The sequence below is a fragment of the Callorhinus ursinus genome, unplaced genomic scaffold (genome assembly GCF_003265705.2).
Source record: "Callorhinus ursinus isolate GAN/ISIS: 27379988/994484 unplaced genomic scaffold, GSC_fseal_2.0 scaffold46, whole genome shotgun sequence".
Lineage (NCBI taxonomy): Eukaryota > Metazoa > Chordata > Mammalia > Carnivora > Otariidae > Callorhinus > Callorhinus ursinus.
The window spans coordinates 7,431,552-7,449,486 of NW_027397108.1; the positions used below are offsets into that span (position 1 = coordinate 7,431,552).

Here is a 17,935-nt window from a genome sequence, read left to right on the forward strand (position 1 = left end):
CACCTGAAACTAATGTAACATTGTGTGTCAACTGCACTTCAATTAAAATAATAATAATTATAAAGTTATCTGTGGGAGCCACATCTATGACATGACACGAAAAGGGCCATTTACTCTTTGCTTTTGGCTGGAAAATTTCAACCTTTGGCTGCAGTCACGCCCATCGACCTCAGAGAAAACAAAGCCCTTCCGGGACTGGCAAGACTCCTTTCGGCCAATGGGGATGAAGAGACTGCCTAGCAACTCGCTTGTCATCACTATCCCATCCAATCAGCATGAAGGGAAAGCCGGCTAGACAAATTCTACTTAGGCCAGTCCCTGGGGCTATTACTGGGGAGAAAAAATAGAGCGTTTAATTAAGCCCCACATGTGAGCAATCAATTCCAATTTTCTACTTCTAATTTGGTAGAATTTCCACCGGGCACGTATTAAGACACTGTAGAGTCTCGTAATGTTGGCAATGGGCTTACTTACGTTTACTTCAGCCCTGGCACACTTTTGTTCAGATGGCTGGGATGTGAACCAGAAGAGAATGCAGATGCCTGGGTGGAAGCCATCACAGGATGGGCAGAGCTGCAACGAGGAATTATTGCACCAGGCATGCAGAACAGGGAAAAGGCCTCCAGAAGAGGGAGGGCTGGGTGTGGGGTCTGATGTGGGTCCCAGGCCTTCCGTTGGCTGTCGAGGATTGTTCCTTGGTTCTGGGGTGAGCTCTCCAACCTCAATTCAAGGGACCCTGACCAGAGGTGGGAGGGTGTCTAGAAATTCTCACATTCTTTTCAACATCATCATTTGCCAATGTTTCACCTTGGGATGCAGAACTCTCTACCCACAAAGCAGCCCCAAGGGTCTTGCTGGAGCCCCAGCCAGAAAATCACAGATCTAGCCAAAGCCCCACACTTGACAGAAGGAAAGGAGCCAAGGGCACACAGAGAGTGAAAATCTAGGCCTGAGTGAGCACCCAGGTCATGAGCGCCAGAGAAGCTCATGAGACTCTGCTATTCACTTCCTTGGGCAGGTAGCACGGGGTGGGGATTTTATAAGGGGCAGGGGCTTCCCTTGTGTGTGATCACTGGGCCACTGTGCAAAGAGCTTCCTCGGTGAAATGTCAGCGTGGGAAGGACTGCGGTCGACCTGCCGATTTGGGGGGTCTAGAGGAGACAGGTACTCCCCTCAGCTGGGAGGGCACCCAGGGGAGTCAAGAGGCATGAAGGCTGCCCACGAGGTAAGGCTAGCTTGCAGCCAGATGCTGGTGCCGGCGTGATGCCTGGTGTTGCAGTCAGAGGAAGGCATGAGCCTGGCACATAGTGGGCCTGCGCTGCATATTAGCCGAATGAATGAAGAGCAGGCAAGCTGTCCCCGGTGATGAAATGCTGGCACGCCTACACACAAACGATGTTGGATCTGCCCGTCCCCGACTGGCTCGCCACCACACATCTGGGAGCCAGGCCACCTTCTGCCGTGGATTTCCAGCCAACAGTAACGTGCATGGCTATGTCACTCATGGAAGATGCCATCGAGACCTCCCCAGGGTGTGGCCTCCTGGGCAACAAAAGATGAGACGAGGTACTCCTCGTACAACTAACAATACGAGGAGAGGCCCTCACAGCCTGTCTGAGCCTCTCGGTCGTTCTCTGCCCCACGCTGGTCTCCCCGCATGCTGCCTGACCATCTGCATCCACACCTGCAGTCCAGCCACATCATTGCTTCCTCCAGCATCTACCAGAAAGCCTAGACCCTCCACTCAGCCCTCACAGCCCACCACCCTCCCATCCCTACCCCTTTCCAGCTTCAGCTCCCCAAACATCCCTCCTCATTCAAGCCCTCCTGGGCCTCCAGCTCAGGATTCATTGCTCTGGCCTCAGCACACACGGCTTTTATCTTGAACAGCTTGGTCCCGTGTCTGCTTCCTCTATTGGATGCAAAGGGCTGAATCTGTTCATGAATGAATAGTTACTAGACAAACATATTTAAATGTAAGCTGAGGAATTACCCTCTGGCATCAAGGGCCTGGTCTGGAGCAGCAGCAAAGGGGCAGATCCCAAGGCCGCCCACATTTCTGCACTGAAGCTCTGCTGCATCCATGGTGGCTTAACTGAGGGCAGAAAGCCAAGGTCTCTAAAGTGCTTGAGAAGCCAGCAGCAGGAATGGTTCTCTTGAGGGCCGATGCAGTGCCCTGCAAGAGTTAGCCACTGTCAAGGCCAAGAACTGGATAATCGGAGAATGTCCCACCAAGAGTCCAGTTGGCCAAGGAAGGCTTGCTGTGCTGGCAAGTGGCACTCCTGCCCAGGTCCCAGGCACATCAGGAGGAATGACAGGCCACCAGCTCCCCATGAGGGGTTTAACACAGAGGCCAGTTCTGCCTTCTTGACTGAGAGCTTCCAGAGCTGGGGAGGAGGCAGTGGCGTTAGGAAAATGCCACTGGTGGAGGGGAGTGGAAAGAGAACATATTGCTCTCTGCTGGAACCCATGATATAGGGCTGGGTGGGGAGATCTGATCAGAAGGGTCTGCAGTGACTGGCCCCTCCAGGTCCTGGTGGTAGGGCGGCCCTGGAAAGAGAGTCTCCGGGGAGGAATGGAGTCCTGTAGGCTCGGTTCTGTGGGCGTCTGGAACCCAGCCTGGGTTGTGGAAGACTGCAGGGGAGGAAGGAGAGTGGAGGATGGCAGGCCTCACAGGAAGAGGGGATGTGCTCGGCGATGGGCACAGAGAGAGGAAGAGGCAAGGAGAATCGATCAGGTCAGCAAGAATTATGGCAGCCGGTGGGGGTCAAGACACAACAAGCAAACACCTGTGGCCTTGAGCCCCTCCTAGCTTTGGGAGTGCTCCTGGGGCTCTAGAAACATCCCACCGGATGGTCTACACCCTGGTGTTCTCCAGCCGGGTCAGCCGGGGGCGATGGGTTGCGGTCCTGCCCTTTTCACGAAGGGTTTTGCGTTAAACGTATTTAGCGGCCAAGGCGGGTCCCTCCGGGATCAGGTCGTCGACGTCACTCAGCAGCTCGTGCTCACTGGCCGAGACGGCGGTTTGCAGGTGGCGGAGACGCGCCTGGAGTTGCTCCTGCTCCTTCTTGAGCTCCAGGTAGGAGTGCGAGAAGGTGTGGAAGATGGACGTGGCTGGGAAGGCCATGATGAGGATCCCGCTGAGGATGCTGCTGAGGGCCACCATCTGGCCTGGCACGCTGCGCGGGACCATGTCTCCGTAGCCCACCGTCGTCATGGAGATGACCGCCCACCAGTAGGAGGCCGGGATGCTCGTGAACTCCAGCACCCGCCCGGACTCATTCTCCGCCACGTAGACCAGAGGGGAGAAGAGGGTGACGGCCACGCAGAGGAAGAGGAGGAGCAGGCCGAACTCGCGCGTGCAGCGGCGCACCGTGAGGCCCAGCGTCTGCAGCCCCAGCGAGTGGCGGGCCAGGCGCATCACATAGAGGATGCGCAGCGCCCGCAGCACGCGCAGCGCCAGTCCCACCTTCTCCAGGTACGAGCCCCCGCCCGGCCTCTCGCCGTCTTCCCGGGGCTCACCCGACACGGCCAGCGACACGTAGTACGGGGAGATGGCCAGGATGTCGATGATGTTCAGGGGCTCTTGGAAGAACTGGCACTTGTCCCAGGCCTGGACAAAGCGCAGACAGAACTCCAGGGAAAACCAGGCCACGCAGACGGTCTCCACGATGAAAATGTAGTAGCACTTCTGAGAGCACTCACCCTGGGGAGGCGACAAAATGCAGAATGAGAGTGGTGAGCAGCCGCGCTCGGTAAGGGGGGAGTGACCATGCCGAGAAGCAACTGCATGTATCCATAGTGATATTGACATCAGTATCAATTTCCATATGTATGGATATAGATTCTATATATATTCTATACATACTATATCGTTTTTCTCTATATTTGTATATCATCTATCATCTATCACAATTGAGTCCTGTGTGCTGTAGACTCTCATTTGTCCACCCAGATCCCCTTTATGTATAGTTCTCAAGTTGCGGCTGGGCACGAGGCCAGTCGGCTAGATCAGGGACCACCCTCTCCGGCCTCCCTGGCATCGAGGTGTGGCCAAATAACTAAGAACCCACCCACAAAATGTGAACAGAAGCGATGTGTGCCACATCCCATTCCAGGACTTAGGATTTTGGCATGAGTTCCTACACACTCTTCTTCATTGTTAGCTGGGTTAACCCACAGGACCCTGCAACGCAGCTTAGAACCTACAGATTGGACCAACGCCCCAGGGAAGGATGGAGTGGGAAGGTGGAAACAATCCTGGGTCTCAGGTGAGTGCTGCCCACTCACCTTGATCCCTCTTTGCAGGAGAAATCGACATCTATTTTATTTTTTGTCTGTTTGTTTTTATTTGGGGGGGGGTGAGGGGCAGAAGAAGGAGAGAGAGAATCTCAAGCAAACTCCATGTCCAGCGCAGAGCCAAACACAGCGCTCCAACTCACAACCCTGAGATCATGACCTGAGCTGAAATCCAGAGCGGGTGCTTAACCAACTGAGCCACCCAGGTGCCTCAACATCTATTTTGTTTAAAGCCATTCTATCTCAGGGCCTCTTTGTAATAGCGGCCAACCTTCAGCTTCACTAATATAAGCCCCTTTTGTGTACCATGCCCTGCTCTAGAGCTGTCACACCATCCAGTGATGTTGTGAGCAGGCAGTGTGACCCCCTTTTGTGTCCGGGACACGGTTCCAAGCAGTGAAATGACTTGCCTGAGCTCACATGCAGAGCAGATGATCTCTCAGCCACTGTATGCTATTTTGTAACTTCCTTACCTGCCATCCCTCATTCATTCATCCAATAAAAACACAAGGAGGGCTCACCTGTGCCAGGCTCCTAGGCTCTGGGGGTAAAGTAATAGAGAAGCAGATGTTGTTTCTAGGAGCTTGGAGGCTGGTGGGGCAGAGAGGGCTCCTGCGTCCCTGGTGCAACCTTGTGATGTGTGATTGCAAGTATTCACACAGGGTCTGTTTCCCTCCAGAGATTGCAGCTAGGTGGGGGCTGTTGTGGACTCACTGTGGCATCGTTCATGCTCCCTGCCTGGCTCCTAACAGAAAATTCCACTAGCCCCTGTGCTACTCAAACTGTGATCCTTGAACCAAAAGCATCGGCCTCCCCTGAGAACTTGTAAGAAACACAGATTCTCGGACCCCACCTCATCCCTAAGGAATCAGAATTTGCGTCTTAATAAGACTCCCTGTGATTCATGTGCACATCCAAGTTCGAGAAGCTCTGGCCTAGTGCAGTGGTTCTCAACTTTGGCTGCACATTAGAATCACCTGGGGGCTTTGAAAAACCCCCCTGGTGCCTGGGCCAGGACCTCAGAATTCTAATTTAGTTGATTGAGGTTTGAGTCAGAGCCGTAGAATTTTCCAGAAGTCCCACAGATGATTCTAATGCAAAGCCAGGGTTGAGAACCTGACTCCAAATACTATGTATGTATATATATATATATAATGGATGAGTGAATGAATGACCAAAGCCAGTTGCCTGAGTAAAAAGCAAGGTGTTGACAACTGCAGTTTTCTTTGGATTAAAAACCTCTGAAATGGAAAAAGAAATTATTTCCAGTGTCTGGGCCCACAGGAATACTGAATTGAAATGAAATGTTCTTTATATCTGGCCACTGGAGGAAGAGAAACGGGTGTTCTGTCCCCATCTCAGCGTGCCTGTCTGTGTCTGTGACATGGGTTCAAATCCCATACTCCCACTTACTCTGCAGACCCATTGTCCCCCCTGGACTTGTGGTTCTCTACCCTGGGAGACGGGTGGTGAATGGAAACGAGGCATACAGAAGTGAGCAGGCTGCTGCACCAGCAGGCACACGATACCCTGTAGCCGTCTGGGTGCCATGATCCACCGGTTACAGATGACGCACTGTAGCTTTCCGGGTGCCATGATCCACTGGTTACAGACACAGCCTGCCCGATCAGTATAAGGGCAACAATACCCTTCTCCTCTCGCTGGATTTTACAGGAAGGGGAAGAACCTCCAACACAGGAGGTCTTTGCCACGACCACCTGGGGTTTGCTTCAGCATCCTGGAGTGCTCAGGAGTTTTGGACCCTGACTCTCCAGTCCTGCTGTAGACTTGCTCTGTGACCTTGCAGGGGTCACTGCCCCTCTCTGTGCTTCCGTTTCCAATGAAGAGGTTGGAACAGAACCGGTATTTCTCAAAGCTGATTCAGCACACCCCGCATCAGAATCCCCCAGAGTGCTTGTTATAAATGCAGATTCTTGGGCTTTCATCACCAAAAAAAAAAAAAAAATCAAGGGCCCAGGAAACTGCATTTTGGCAAGCCCTCCGGTTGACTCAGAGGCGCCCGGGAGGTTTTTCAGACTCTGGGCCAGATTGTCCCTACAAGGCCACTCTCGTCACTGACATTCTGGGAGTTTTCCCCTTGGCTTAAGACTTCCAGTAGCCTGGGAATAACCTTTCCAGACCAGTGACCCAGTAGCTCAAGAAGGTGACTCCTGAGAGGTAGGGCAGGCTCTGTGGGTCCTCCCTCTGCCTCTGTGCGGGCATTTGGCCATTCGAGACATGCACCACCCACCTCCCTCCAGCCTGACCTGCCGGCCACCTCCCTGCACTGCAGCAAGCCCTCTGCCGCATCACCCCCCGGCACCACTCTGCTCAGATCCTGCAACCACCCTCCCAGCACTGGTCCCCCGAGAAATGCGTTCATGGCAGGGATGGATGGGGCCTGAGCCAAGCAAAGAATTCCCAGGCCAGCCATAGTTGAAGAAAAATAGGAGGGACATTAAAAACGGACTTTTTCCCTCTCTGCGAAGCTTCTGGTAGTATTTTGTCGGGAGGGTGAACAACTAATTCTGGTTTGCCCACAACTTTCCTGCTTTAAGCACAGGAAGTCCCCGGTCGCCAGAGCCCCTCGGTCCTGTGCAAACCCGGATGGGTGTCACCCTCCTGGTGGGCCTTGTACCTGGAGGAAAGAGGCCTGCTCTGATTGCTCCATGTAGTGAAGAATGTGAGTCAGGTCTATGATGACTGGGGGTGAGCAGGGCCACACTGTGGGGGCTCCCACACAGCACGGGGTGGGGGACACGAAAGCCTGACACCGAAGGAGATGTACTCTGTGTTTCCATCTATGTGACACTCAAGATGGTGAACAGAATCACCAAAACAGCGGCCACCTCTGGGTTGGGTAGGGATCGGCCGTGAAGGAACATGAGAGAGCTTTCTGGGGGGAATGGAATTTCCTACATTAAACAGGGGGGTGGGTGATGCGGGTGTCTGCAGCTGTTAAGTTGTCCAGCTAAGATTTGTGCCTTTCGCCGGAGGTACACTTTCCCTATCAAACTGTAAAATAAAACTGAAATGAATGACAGTAACAATAAGCGAGCCAGGTGGGCAGGGAGCAGGACGAGAAAGAACAAGGGTGACTCACTGTGGAAACTGAGTCACGGGTCTTCGGGGGTTCAACACTCTTCCATTCACTTTGTAAATGCCTGGCATTTTCCACCATGAAAAGTTAAAAAACAAATCAGGCTCAGAAATCAAAACCCCAGTCAGATGCCACTCCCTACGAGGAAGGCTGGGAGTATAAAGACAGAAAGTCCTAAGTACTGGTGAGCCTGTGGAGAAGTTAGAACCCCCGGCATTCCGGTGGGAATGTAAATGGTGCAGCTGCTGCAGAAAATAGGCTGGGGGTCCTCAAAAGTTGAACACACGTGGGGAGCCTGGGTGGCACAGTCGAGCAAGCGCCCGACTCCTGGTTTCGCCTCAGGTCATGATCTCAGCACGGAGTCTGCTTATGATTCTCTCGCCCTCTCTGTCTGACCCCCCCCACAAATAAATAAATCTCAGAAAATGCCTTTTTAAATTAAACACATGTTTTCCATATGACCCAGCAATTCTACACTTGGGTATATACTGGCAAGAACTGAAAACATCCATCCACTCGAAAACTTGTCCATGAATGTCCACAATAGTAGCCAAATGTGGAGTTGACATAAATCCCCATCAGCTGACGAATGAATAACCAAAATGTGCTCTAGCCACATGATGGAACATTATTCAGCCCTAAAAAGGACTGATGCACGCTTCAGCATGGATGAACCCTGACAACCTTCTGCTCCGTGAAAGGCCAGATGCTGCATGGTTCCACTTATAGAAATGTCCAAGAAGGCAACCCGTGGGGACAGAAGTACATGGATGGTTTCAGGGGCTGGGAGAATTGGGGAGAAGGGGGAGCACCTGGAAACAGGGGCAGGGTTGTTTGCGGGAGGATGAAAATGCTCTGGGACAGAAGTGATGGTTGCACAAATGTACACTAAAAACCAATGATGTGAGCACGTTGAAAGGGTGCCTATTAGGATGTGAATTATGTCTTAATAAACAAGAAGCCAGGGCCCGAGGCTGAGCTGGCCAGGTCAGCTGGGTGAGGCACTGAGGGGTCCCACAACTTTGCCCCAAACCCTATCTCAAACCTTGAGAGCAGGGTGGCTCCGAAGGGCTCTGGGGTCAGAGGATGGGCAGGGCTTTCAGAGGGCAAGGCCATGCGCCCTGGGGGCCCATATGGACAGGCTGCCCCACGGATGCTGCTGGTACAAAAAGGGCCAGTTCCAGAAATGCCATCTGGGAGGGACTTGGGGCCAAGGTCTTGACCTTGGAGTTTTCCTCACACCCCGGGACCTTGGAAATAGGGCCCGAATCGGCCACTTCCCACGTCCTGGTGTAGCTCAGTGCTGGTCCCTAACCACTCAGCAGCTCGGACCTTCTCCTTTCTGCCTGTCAATTCGTGCCCTGGCCCTGGCCTCTGGTCCAGGGCTGTCTCCTCGCCCTGCTGACTCATCCCTCCCTCTTCCCGGCTTCTCCTTTCCCTGGGAGCCAGTTTTCTCTGCCTCTCTCCCCTCCATTCTGCCCCTTCCTGCCGCTCTCTGTCCTCTCCCCCCCAGCCGCCCTGGGACACAGAGGCTCTGGAAGTGTGGGCAGGAGGGGCTGGGCACGGAGACAGGGACATGTGACGAAGCAGGAAGAACAGGTAAACTACAGTGAGTCAGGAAAAGTGGGTCCCGTCCCGGAAATGGGGACTACTTCTTGCTGACCTGGATATAGGGAGACTAAGCTGAAGGGGAAAAAAAAAAAAAAACAAAAAAAAACCCAAAACCAAAAAGCCAGGTTAAGAAGAATTCCCTGGAGCAATGACCAAATGTCACTGAACACAGGGAAGCTACTGAGAGTGAGGCAGTTCTTTATGGAGCTGATTCATGATCCAAGAAAGGGGCAGGGGAGAGAAGGACATCGTCCCAGGTAGGGGCCCCTCTAGTTCCGCCTGGTCTTTTTTTTTTTTTTTTACGATTTTATTTATTTATTTGAGAGAGAGAGAGAGAGAGAAACCGCATGAGAGGGGAGAAGGTCAGAGGGAGAAGCAGGCTTTCTGCCGAGCAGGGAGCCCGATGCGGGACTCGATCCCAGGACTCCGGGATCAGGACCTGAGCCGAAGGCAGGCGCTCAGCCAACTGAGCCACCCAGGCGCCCTCCGCCTGGTCTTTAAAAATCTGCTCGTGCTTTCCCTCCCCAGGCCCTTAGCGAGAATGCTGAAACCACAGGCAGGAGGGAAAGCACTTTGCGCAGCTGTACTCAGTGTGCATCTCCCACAGCAAGGTCCCCGAACGCGCCCCCAGCAAGCCTCTGGGGCAGGACTAGAATCTAAAGTGGAGGAGAAAGGAGTGAAGGCTGAGCTGCCGGGTGGAGAGCGGTTTGAGCCTGTCCTTGCCTCCACTGGGTCTCTGGCAAAGAGGAGGCCCCCGGGAAAGGTCTGCTGAGCGCACGACTGAAGGAAGAATGAAACAGAGACGACATCTGAGCGAATGGCCGCTGATGTTTGGGTTCCACGGAGCCGGGAGAGGCGACCGGCAAAGTGGACGAGCAGGTGGAGGGGCTGGAAGGGCGTGAGCTGAGTCCCAAAGGGTGCACAAACACGGCCAGTGATGGCTTCGTGCTGGCAGGCGCGAAGATGGGTAGGACCATTGGGTCCTCAGCACCAGCATCTGAGTAAGGCGAGGAAACAGGCACAGAGCAAGAGAGGGGCTCATCCGAGGGCAGAGCCACAGAGCGGCGGTGCTGGGATCTGAACTCTGCACCAGGGAGCTAGAGATTCTGGCTCCTTGCCGTGGTGCACTCCTGCCCGAGCCGCTGACGATCTGGGGAGCAGCAGAGAGGAAGGGAGGGGTCAAGAGAGATGGGGCAGGTTGTTCAGTCCAAGCGGCAGTGACCTTCGGCCTCCCCCCGAGGGAAGGGGGCGCCCTGACCAGCAGAGCTACCCAGCCAGGGCCGGGGCCACATGGAAAGGGTCCTGGGGATGAATGGCAGGGGTGACAGTCATGACAGAGGACGCAGGCAGCGGGAGGCACGGAAATGGCAGCACTCACCCCTGGATGATGTGATAAACAAACTGGCGTGTAGAGACTGGGGACTTCTACTGGGCCATAAGAAGGATGGAGCACTGGCCCAGGCTACAGTGTGGATGGGCCCTGCAAACACCACGCTGAGTGACACAAGCCAGCCCCCAAAAGGCCACATGTGTGCGATCCCATTTGCACACCGTGTCTGGAATAGGGAAATCCACGGAGGCGGAAAGCCGAGTGGTGTTTGCCCGGGGCTGGGGGAAAGGGACGGGGTTTTATTTTGGAGTAGTGGAAATGTTTGGGAACTTGATAAAGATGGAGGCTGCACAACATTGTCAATGTACTAAATGTTCCGGAACTGTTTAATTTTATGTTATGTGAATTTCACCTCAATTACAAAACAGGGAACAAGGATGGGCAGAGTAAGAGCTCCAGGAAGGTAAGAAATTTGTCTGATTGTCTCCAGCGCCCAGAAGAATGTCGTTTGTAGGCACTCAGTAGCTTGTTGAATGAAGGGAAGGGTGAATGTCGTGATCTCCTGTCAGCTAGGACCTAACAAGTGGATGCTGATGGGACTGACGTGTGCTATGGGCTTCTCACGCATCAGCATTGTTCCCACTGCTTTATGCAAATTACTCTTTTAGTCATCATCATAACCCCATGGGGAGAGGGCTGGGAGCATCCCCATTTTACAGATGACGAAACTGAGGCTCACAGGGGTTAAGTGACTCTCCCGAGAATAACACTGAGTTCATGAGCAGTGGGGCCAAGATTCAAACCCAGAGGACCTGCACTCTGACCCTCCCGCTGGACAGGGATGTGCTTCTCAAACGCTGGCGGCCTCAGAAACGCCAAGTACTGCTGAGCTGAGTGTCCAGACCAGAAGCAGAGCAGCCCAGCACTGAAAGCCAGTGTTGTGTGGTCCTAAGGAGACAGGTTTTAGAACCAACTGGTAGGTGAGCTCAAGTCCCTCAAATCAATGCCACATTAACTAACTGTGAGCTTTAGAAAGAGATAAAACTTGCCCGAGTCTCAGTTTCCTTGCCTGTAAAATGGGGGTGGTAGTAGTACCCGCTTCCCAAGCTGTTGCAAGGACTAAGTCCATCGGTCAAATGCCAGACTCGTGAAGGGCACGTAATAGGCCCCGGTTCTTTCCTCCCTTTGGGGATGAGCTCTTCTGAGGAAACCAGAAAAGGCTGGGTGCACCTGGGAGGTGCTTAGGAATTTGGCATGGTCCTTCCTGTCTACACCGCCTCCTCCCTCCTCCATTTTAATTTACCAACCTCCAGTGCAGACCCTTCTCCCCAACTGCCAAGTTTACTCCATGGGAGGTCACTGGGAGAAGGTAGAAGAAAAAGCAAAAGGAAAGCTGTCTCTGCCAACCAGCGTGGCACCGTGTCTGATGGAGGAGGTCTGTGGGTCCCAGCCCTGGCGTGTCTGTCCACCCACGTGGCATTAATTCATCTGAGCAGATGCTGCTGGGCCCCCAGGCCGACATGGCCACCAGGTCTCCTAGCTGGGCCTGCCCCCAGAAGCATCTGGCCAGCTGAACATCCCCGAGGGCAAATTCGAAATATCAGACACGCTTGGTGCTGGAGAGAACATTGTCTTTTTATGTAAATGAAAGATACAGTCTTGAAAAAATGAAGATCGCCTCCCCAGCCTCCTGGCTCTCTGAATTACCATCTAAACAAGTCTTTTTGAGGGCAGCGCCTCCCAGCCTCTCTCCAGGCAGCAAGCACACACGAAGGTGGTTTCCACAAGGTGAAAATGCAGAGATGCACCCCGGGCGTGGGCATGGCCCCTTTTAACCCAGGGGCAATCGGCAGCCTGGCTCCTGAGCCCAGACCTCTGATTGGATCTCCTGAGTCCCCTGTCAAACGAAGCCTGGGTTCAAATCTTGGGTAATTTTCAGAGCATTAGGTTTTGAAAAGACCTTGTCCCTCTGCACAGTCTAAATCCTGGCTTCCGGGAAATCCCCGAGGAACAGGTTTATGGAAATCGAGGGGTCCTTCCTCAGCAGCTGGGATCAAGGGCACGCTTCTGGGGGCAGGGGACAGAAGCCACTTATTTTGTCCTGATTTTTTACTGCAGTGTCCAAGTGTAAATATTTCTGTGAACAAGCAGGCTCTTAAGTCACACGATTTGGTGCTAAAGGATAAAACAATGTCTGGATGTTTGGAGCTATAGTCCTCCCCCTTGGGGAAGAAAAGCTGTTCAAAAGTCGAAAGTCGAAACATTTTGGTTGGTTTGCTTTAGGACAAAACATTTATAGGTTGCACAAGATACATTTTATTCAATAAATATTTATTGAGAGCCTACCCTGTGTAAGGCAGGGGCTGGCTCTCCATCTAAGTCCCTCCTTTCTGGGAAGTTCTCTGATCCTACCATATTGCCCTGGGATATATCCTTAAGGGAGGGGAACTTCTGTGGACTGACAATGATTATGGGCCATACACAGGGTTCATTATCTTATATGTGTGTTCTATTTATCAGCTCCCTCCATCTGCCATAATGTAAGTTCCATAATTAAGGTGATGGGGAGCTATGGAGGAACGTAGAGCCGGACAGGAGCAACACTTCCAAGTAGGAAACAAATCCAGTTCTCAGTTCGAAGCTCTCCAATAAACTTCCCAATGAAATATTAAGCTTTTATCTCATTTCTCAGATTCCCTGGCCCCTGGGGGTCTCCCACAACTTCCTGAAAAAGAGAGTGCAGGAGTGGGCAAGAAAGCCTTTCTGCTGTTGCTTCCTGGGGCAGAGTCACTTAGAAGTTAACTCATCTCTGAGTTCCCCATGCAGTGAGACTGACTGGGAGGCTCAGGAGCCAAGTAACCAGCAGGAATCTTGGCCCTCAGCTGCATCTTTGCTCTGCAACTCCAAGAAAGCTAACGGCCCTGTGCCTCACTTTCTCTACCTGAACATGGAGCTGGGATGGCCACGAGAACGTTGGCTCAAGAAGGCAGGGATTTGAGCCAGAAACTGTGCATGGCACGGAGTAGCTGCTCAATAAACACACGACGCGTGCACCGAGCGTGTGAGCCCTTACCGCGATATTACCCATTTTACAGAGGAAGAAACTGAGGTTCAGAGGGGTGAAGCAATCTGCTGGTGGTCACAGAGCTGGGAGAGGCAAGCCAGGCCTGCCTGGCGCAGGAGCACCAGGGGTAGCTTTGTTAATACCGAGTCCGCTATGAGGCAGAGCCATCTCATGACTCTTGGAGGCCCTCGGTCTTTTCCTCCAATAAATAAATAAATAAATAAATAAATAAATAAATAAATAAAATTAAAAATGATCTTTCACAACTACACTGATCTAAAAACGCATCCAGTCCACCCTAGACAACAATCTCTTTTTCTGGGGGGATGGGTTAGCCCGGTGATGGGTATTAGAGAGGGCACGTACTGCGTGGAGCACTGGGTGTTACGCACAAACAATGAATCATGGAGCACTGCATCCAAAACTAATGATGTAATGTATGGTGATTAACATAACAATAAAAATTTTAAAAAAATTTTAAAAAGTTACTTAGACATTTTCACAGGCCCTAAGTCTTGGGGGCCCTGGGCCCCGCCTTGGGGGGGGGACGTTCAGGGGCCACTCACCTTGTCCTCCTCGGCCCTCAGGTCGGGCATGGTGCTGACGCACAGGCTGACCGCGGTGGTGGCCACGAAGAGGATGGACAGACAAGCGAAGACCTTGCCGGGGAGCCCCGAGCGCGGGTTTTCCACGGTCTCGCGCAGCCAGTGCATGAAGACCCCCCAGCGCGAGGGGTCCCCCGCGGGGCGCCGCGCCTCCCGCCGCAGCGGCCGCGTCTCCCCCCGGCGCAGCTCGGCCAATCCCTCCAGCTTGCGGAGCAGCTCGCCCAGGCAGCACTTCTCCAGGCGGGCCTCCTCGATGCCCCAGTAGACCAGCTCTTCCCGGAAGGACAGCACGCACATCTCCCGCAGCAGGGCCAGCCTGCCGGCCGCCAGGAAGCTCACGATCATGCCGAAGGCACTGGGGCTCCGGTCGAAGAAGAACTCCTGCTTGTCCTCATCATAATCGTCGCAGAGCTGCGCGATCTCCTCGTGGTTCCGGCACAGCTTGAGCTTGCTCAGGCGGCTCAGCGGAAACTCGTCCAGCGTGCTCCAGGGGAGGATGTACCGCCTGCCCCCGACGTTGACCAGGATCTCCTTCCTCAGGTCGGCGGCCGGGGAGGCGTCTAGGGCGCCCACCTTGCGGGCCCTGCGGTAGTACAGCCCCTTGGCAGAGGACCGCGGCAGGCGGCCGGGCAGGAGCTGACTCAGGGGGCTGCAGGAGCCCCGGGGGCGGTGTCCGGGAGGCAGGCCCCTGGCTCTGAAGGGCATGGGCATCGCTGGAGATGTCCTACGTGGGGGCAGGGGGGGGCGGAGAAGAGAGGGCAAGACAACGGGGAAAAATCACGGTCCTTCACTTTGCTGCAACTGCATCTGTATCCTTCATTTTTCACCTCTTCCACCCAACACAGATTTACTGAGCACCCATTATGCGCCTGGGATCTATCCGTGACCAAAAAGAGGATGGCATCCCTTCCCTGGTCAGAGCTGTGCCACTCCCAGGCTCTGTGGTCTTGGGCATGTGGCCTAACCTCTCTGATCTCAGCTTCGTTCATACCAATGACAAGACTTGTACCAATCTTACAAGGTACAGTTGGTAAAATAGAGCTTAGGAGTGTAGGAGATTCCCAAGTTCACTGCCAGGTTCTGATCCCTTAGGGACTGTCGGCTCGGGTGGATTACTCAGCCCCTCTGAGCCCTTTGCCTCATCTGCACGGGCTGGGGTAGTTTGAGGACCCACCTCACTGGGCACAGTGAAGGTTACATGTGGTAATATACGTGAAGCGTTTATTTGGAACACTTCTAGATGCTTCTGAGGTGCCAGGCACCAATCTACGTGCTTCCCCTATATTAACTCACCTCAACATGAGGTAAACATCAGTGTCCCCATTTCACAGATGAGGAAACCAAGGCACAGAAAGGTTAAGTAACAAGGAATGTGACAGTGCTTGGCGCAGCGTCTGCCTCTCAGGAGCAGCTCCACAATGATCTTATTTCCTTCCTCTTTTGGAGGACTTTGCTGTCCCCCGTGTTCACGGGGTGCTGGCCTCAGCCACCCTTGCCGGGTAACCTTGAGCCAGTTACTCCCCCTCTCTGGGCCTCGGTCTTGTTATCTGCAAAGTGAAGGGGCCTCTAATGCTCTCTCCATTTCAGACCTATTTGAGGCGCTTGAGGGAGAATAAGAGTTTTAGATTTAGCCCATGCATTTAAGCCTCTGTCCTCCTCAGCACCCTGCAACCATTTCCTACGCTATTCATTCCAGCAGAGCTGTTTCCAGAGCATCTATAACCTTACATTCCAATAGGCACTCCAATCACCGGAAGAACTCGGCAGCTGAATGGAAATAAAAGTTCCTCTCAATTTCAGAGCCAGTTGGATTCCGGCAGGCAGCAAAGAGGTGAATCACAGCCCGTGCATTTCACACTCGCTCACCACGCAGCGTTCTGGTACTCCGCATGCATGACTTCCTTTACAACGTATGGCCAGAGGAAGAGGAGCAGCCTGCAGAGAGAAGACTGTTTTGAAATCTGGGGAGTCCCTCCCGAGTGTTCTCATCTTCCGAGTGCAAGCCCCCAGACCCAGAGAGCTGAAGTGACTCACCCAAGGTCACACAGCGAATCCAAATCCAACCCAGGACTCTGTCTCCCAGCCTGAGGCTCTTTCCAGAACACGCTCCGCCCCCCCCAAAAAAACACCCTCTGCCCTGTCTGCATTCAATGCACAAACCCAACTTTGCGATCCACTGTCCCCCTGAAACAGCCGGCACACAAAGCTCCCGTCCCGAGCACAGGAAAGGTATGCATTCAAAACGGCACGTGGGACAAGCCTGTTCAGCGTCCTGCGAGCCCCCAGCCCTGCAGCAAACACTAACTTCTTCCCCCGAAGTTTAACTCACCTTACTGTCTCAGGGAGCCCTTTTCTTGCTGTTTCTCTGCCGGGCCAGGGGAGCCCGTGTCTCGATGGCCAGGGAAGAGACAGGTCCGTGGTGGAGATGAAGGAGAAGAAAAGAGAAATTCCAAGCACGGCAGTTTCTGGCGGAGTTAGTTTCCGACCTTTCTCCCCTTGCCTCCTCCTGAAAGCAGAGGTACGTTCATTCGGCATCTCTCTCTCCAGCAGCTGCGGAACAGCCCTGGGGCACTGGGCTGGGGTTTGTACGAGGACCCGAGGACCCGGAAGCCCCTTCCCCCCGGGGGGGGGGTGGTGGGGAGAGTCTGAGGGGTTCCTGCTGGGAGGGAGCCAGCCAGCCGTCCTGCCTCAGCAGCGGGCTCTGTGCTCCGAGCCCCACGGGGACAGCCGGTGTGGTCCTGCCAGAGAAGCGGGGGCGGGCGGGGTGGGGGGGATGGCTCAGAAATAATCTCTCCATCACCAGGCTGCTGCGAGGAGCCGCGGCAGCCGCTCTGCCAACCGCCTGGGAGGCAAGGAGAGCTGTCCTTCCCTCCCCTCCAAGGAGGAGCACAACTCGGAAGGAGCAGAGGGCAACTTGGGGCCGGGACATCTGCAGCTACCTGTCCCCGCACCCGGGAGGCTCCCGGGGGGAGGTGCCGATGATTGGGGGGGTGCCAGTGATGGGGAGGTCCTGCTCAGGTAAAGGCTGTCGGAGGAGCTCTCCTGCTGCTCACCGGCCCAGGGACAGGCTCGGTCAGAGAAGCCCAGCATGCGAGCGCTGGCTGGGAGCTCCAGAGGCTGCGTGCTGGACTAGGAGGAGGGGTGAGTGTGGAGTCACACACACCCGGGTCCCCTGCTCCCATGTGAATGGCTGGGTGACCTTGGGCAGGCCCCTCACCTCCCTGGGCCTCGGCCTTCTCACCGGTCAGATGAGGACAGTGGGGGCCGCGATGCGCAGACCGCAGAGCTGTCTTCCCCTGTAGGTGCTCCATGTACACAGGCTCTTCTTAATTTTCTTAAGAGGTTCTGGGGCCCTGTCTCTTGGCTTCCGAAGGTGAGTTATTATCAGTTCCATTCTGCAGACGAGGCCCGGAGGTCTAGCGAGAGGTTCGCTCAAGGTCACCTTGCTAGTGGGAATCTGCGCATAACAGAGACTTTGAGTTCTGATGCAAGGGTTTGGGAGGGGAGATGGCCCGAGCGTGGGTGGGCCTTTCACAGCTGCCTGGAAGGGTGGCAGCAACTGGTGGCCTCAGTGGGCTCTCCGCGGCCCGGCCTGTGGGGATCAATCCAGGCAGGAGCAGAGGATCCAGAGGCATAGAGGTGGCCGAGGGTGGTGGCTTTCACACTGCATTGTGGGAAACCCAGGTGTTCTGCAGCAATGATCACGGGGTCTGGAATGAGGGTGACAAAGGGTAGGACACGGGGTAAGACTCCCTGCCTCGAAGTGGCGGCTTCTGCCTGGCTGGTTTCCCATAGTGAGTGTGACTCCAAAAATGCCAGGGCCCCACATGGCCCAGTCTTCACACTCGGCCCGCTCAGGGAGACCCCGGGGCACCTGTTAGTGATGGACATGCTCTGCCCCCATCCCCTGACTCCCCAGTTCTCTC

At 54.3% G+C, this 17,935-nt stretch overlaps 1 protein-coding gene across 1 annotated transcript; it reads right to left on the reverse strand.

The window, feature by feature from the left end:
• Nucleotides 1–2,596: 2,596 nt before the first annotated feature.
• Nucleotides 2,597–16,554, reverse strand: KCNG4 (potassium voltage-gated channel modifier subfamily G member 4). The gene is made up of 4 exons (XM_025860290.2): nucleotides 16,339–16,554; nucleotides 15,738–15,944; nucleotides 13,971–14,733; nucleotides 2,597–3,706 (listed from the first exon to the last, which is right to left on the reverse strand). Coding segments are annotated over exons 2-4 (1,536 nt in total). The 5' UTR covers nucleotides 15,740–15,944; nucleotides 16,339–16,554; the 3' UTR covers nucleotides 2,597–2,935.
• Between the last annotated feature and the right edge of the window lie 1,381 nt (nucleotides 16,555–17,935).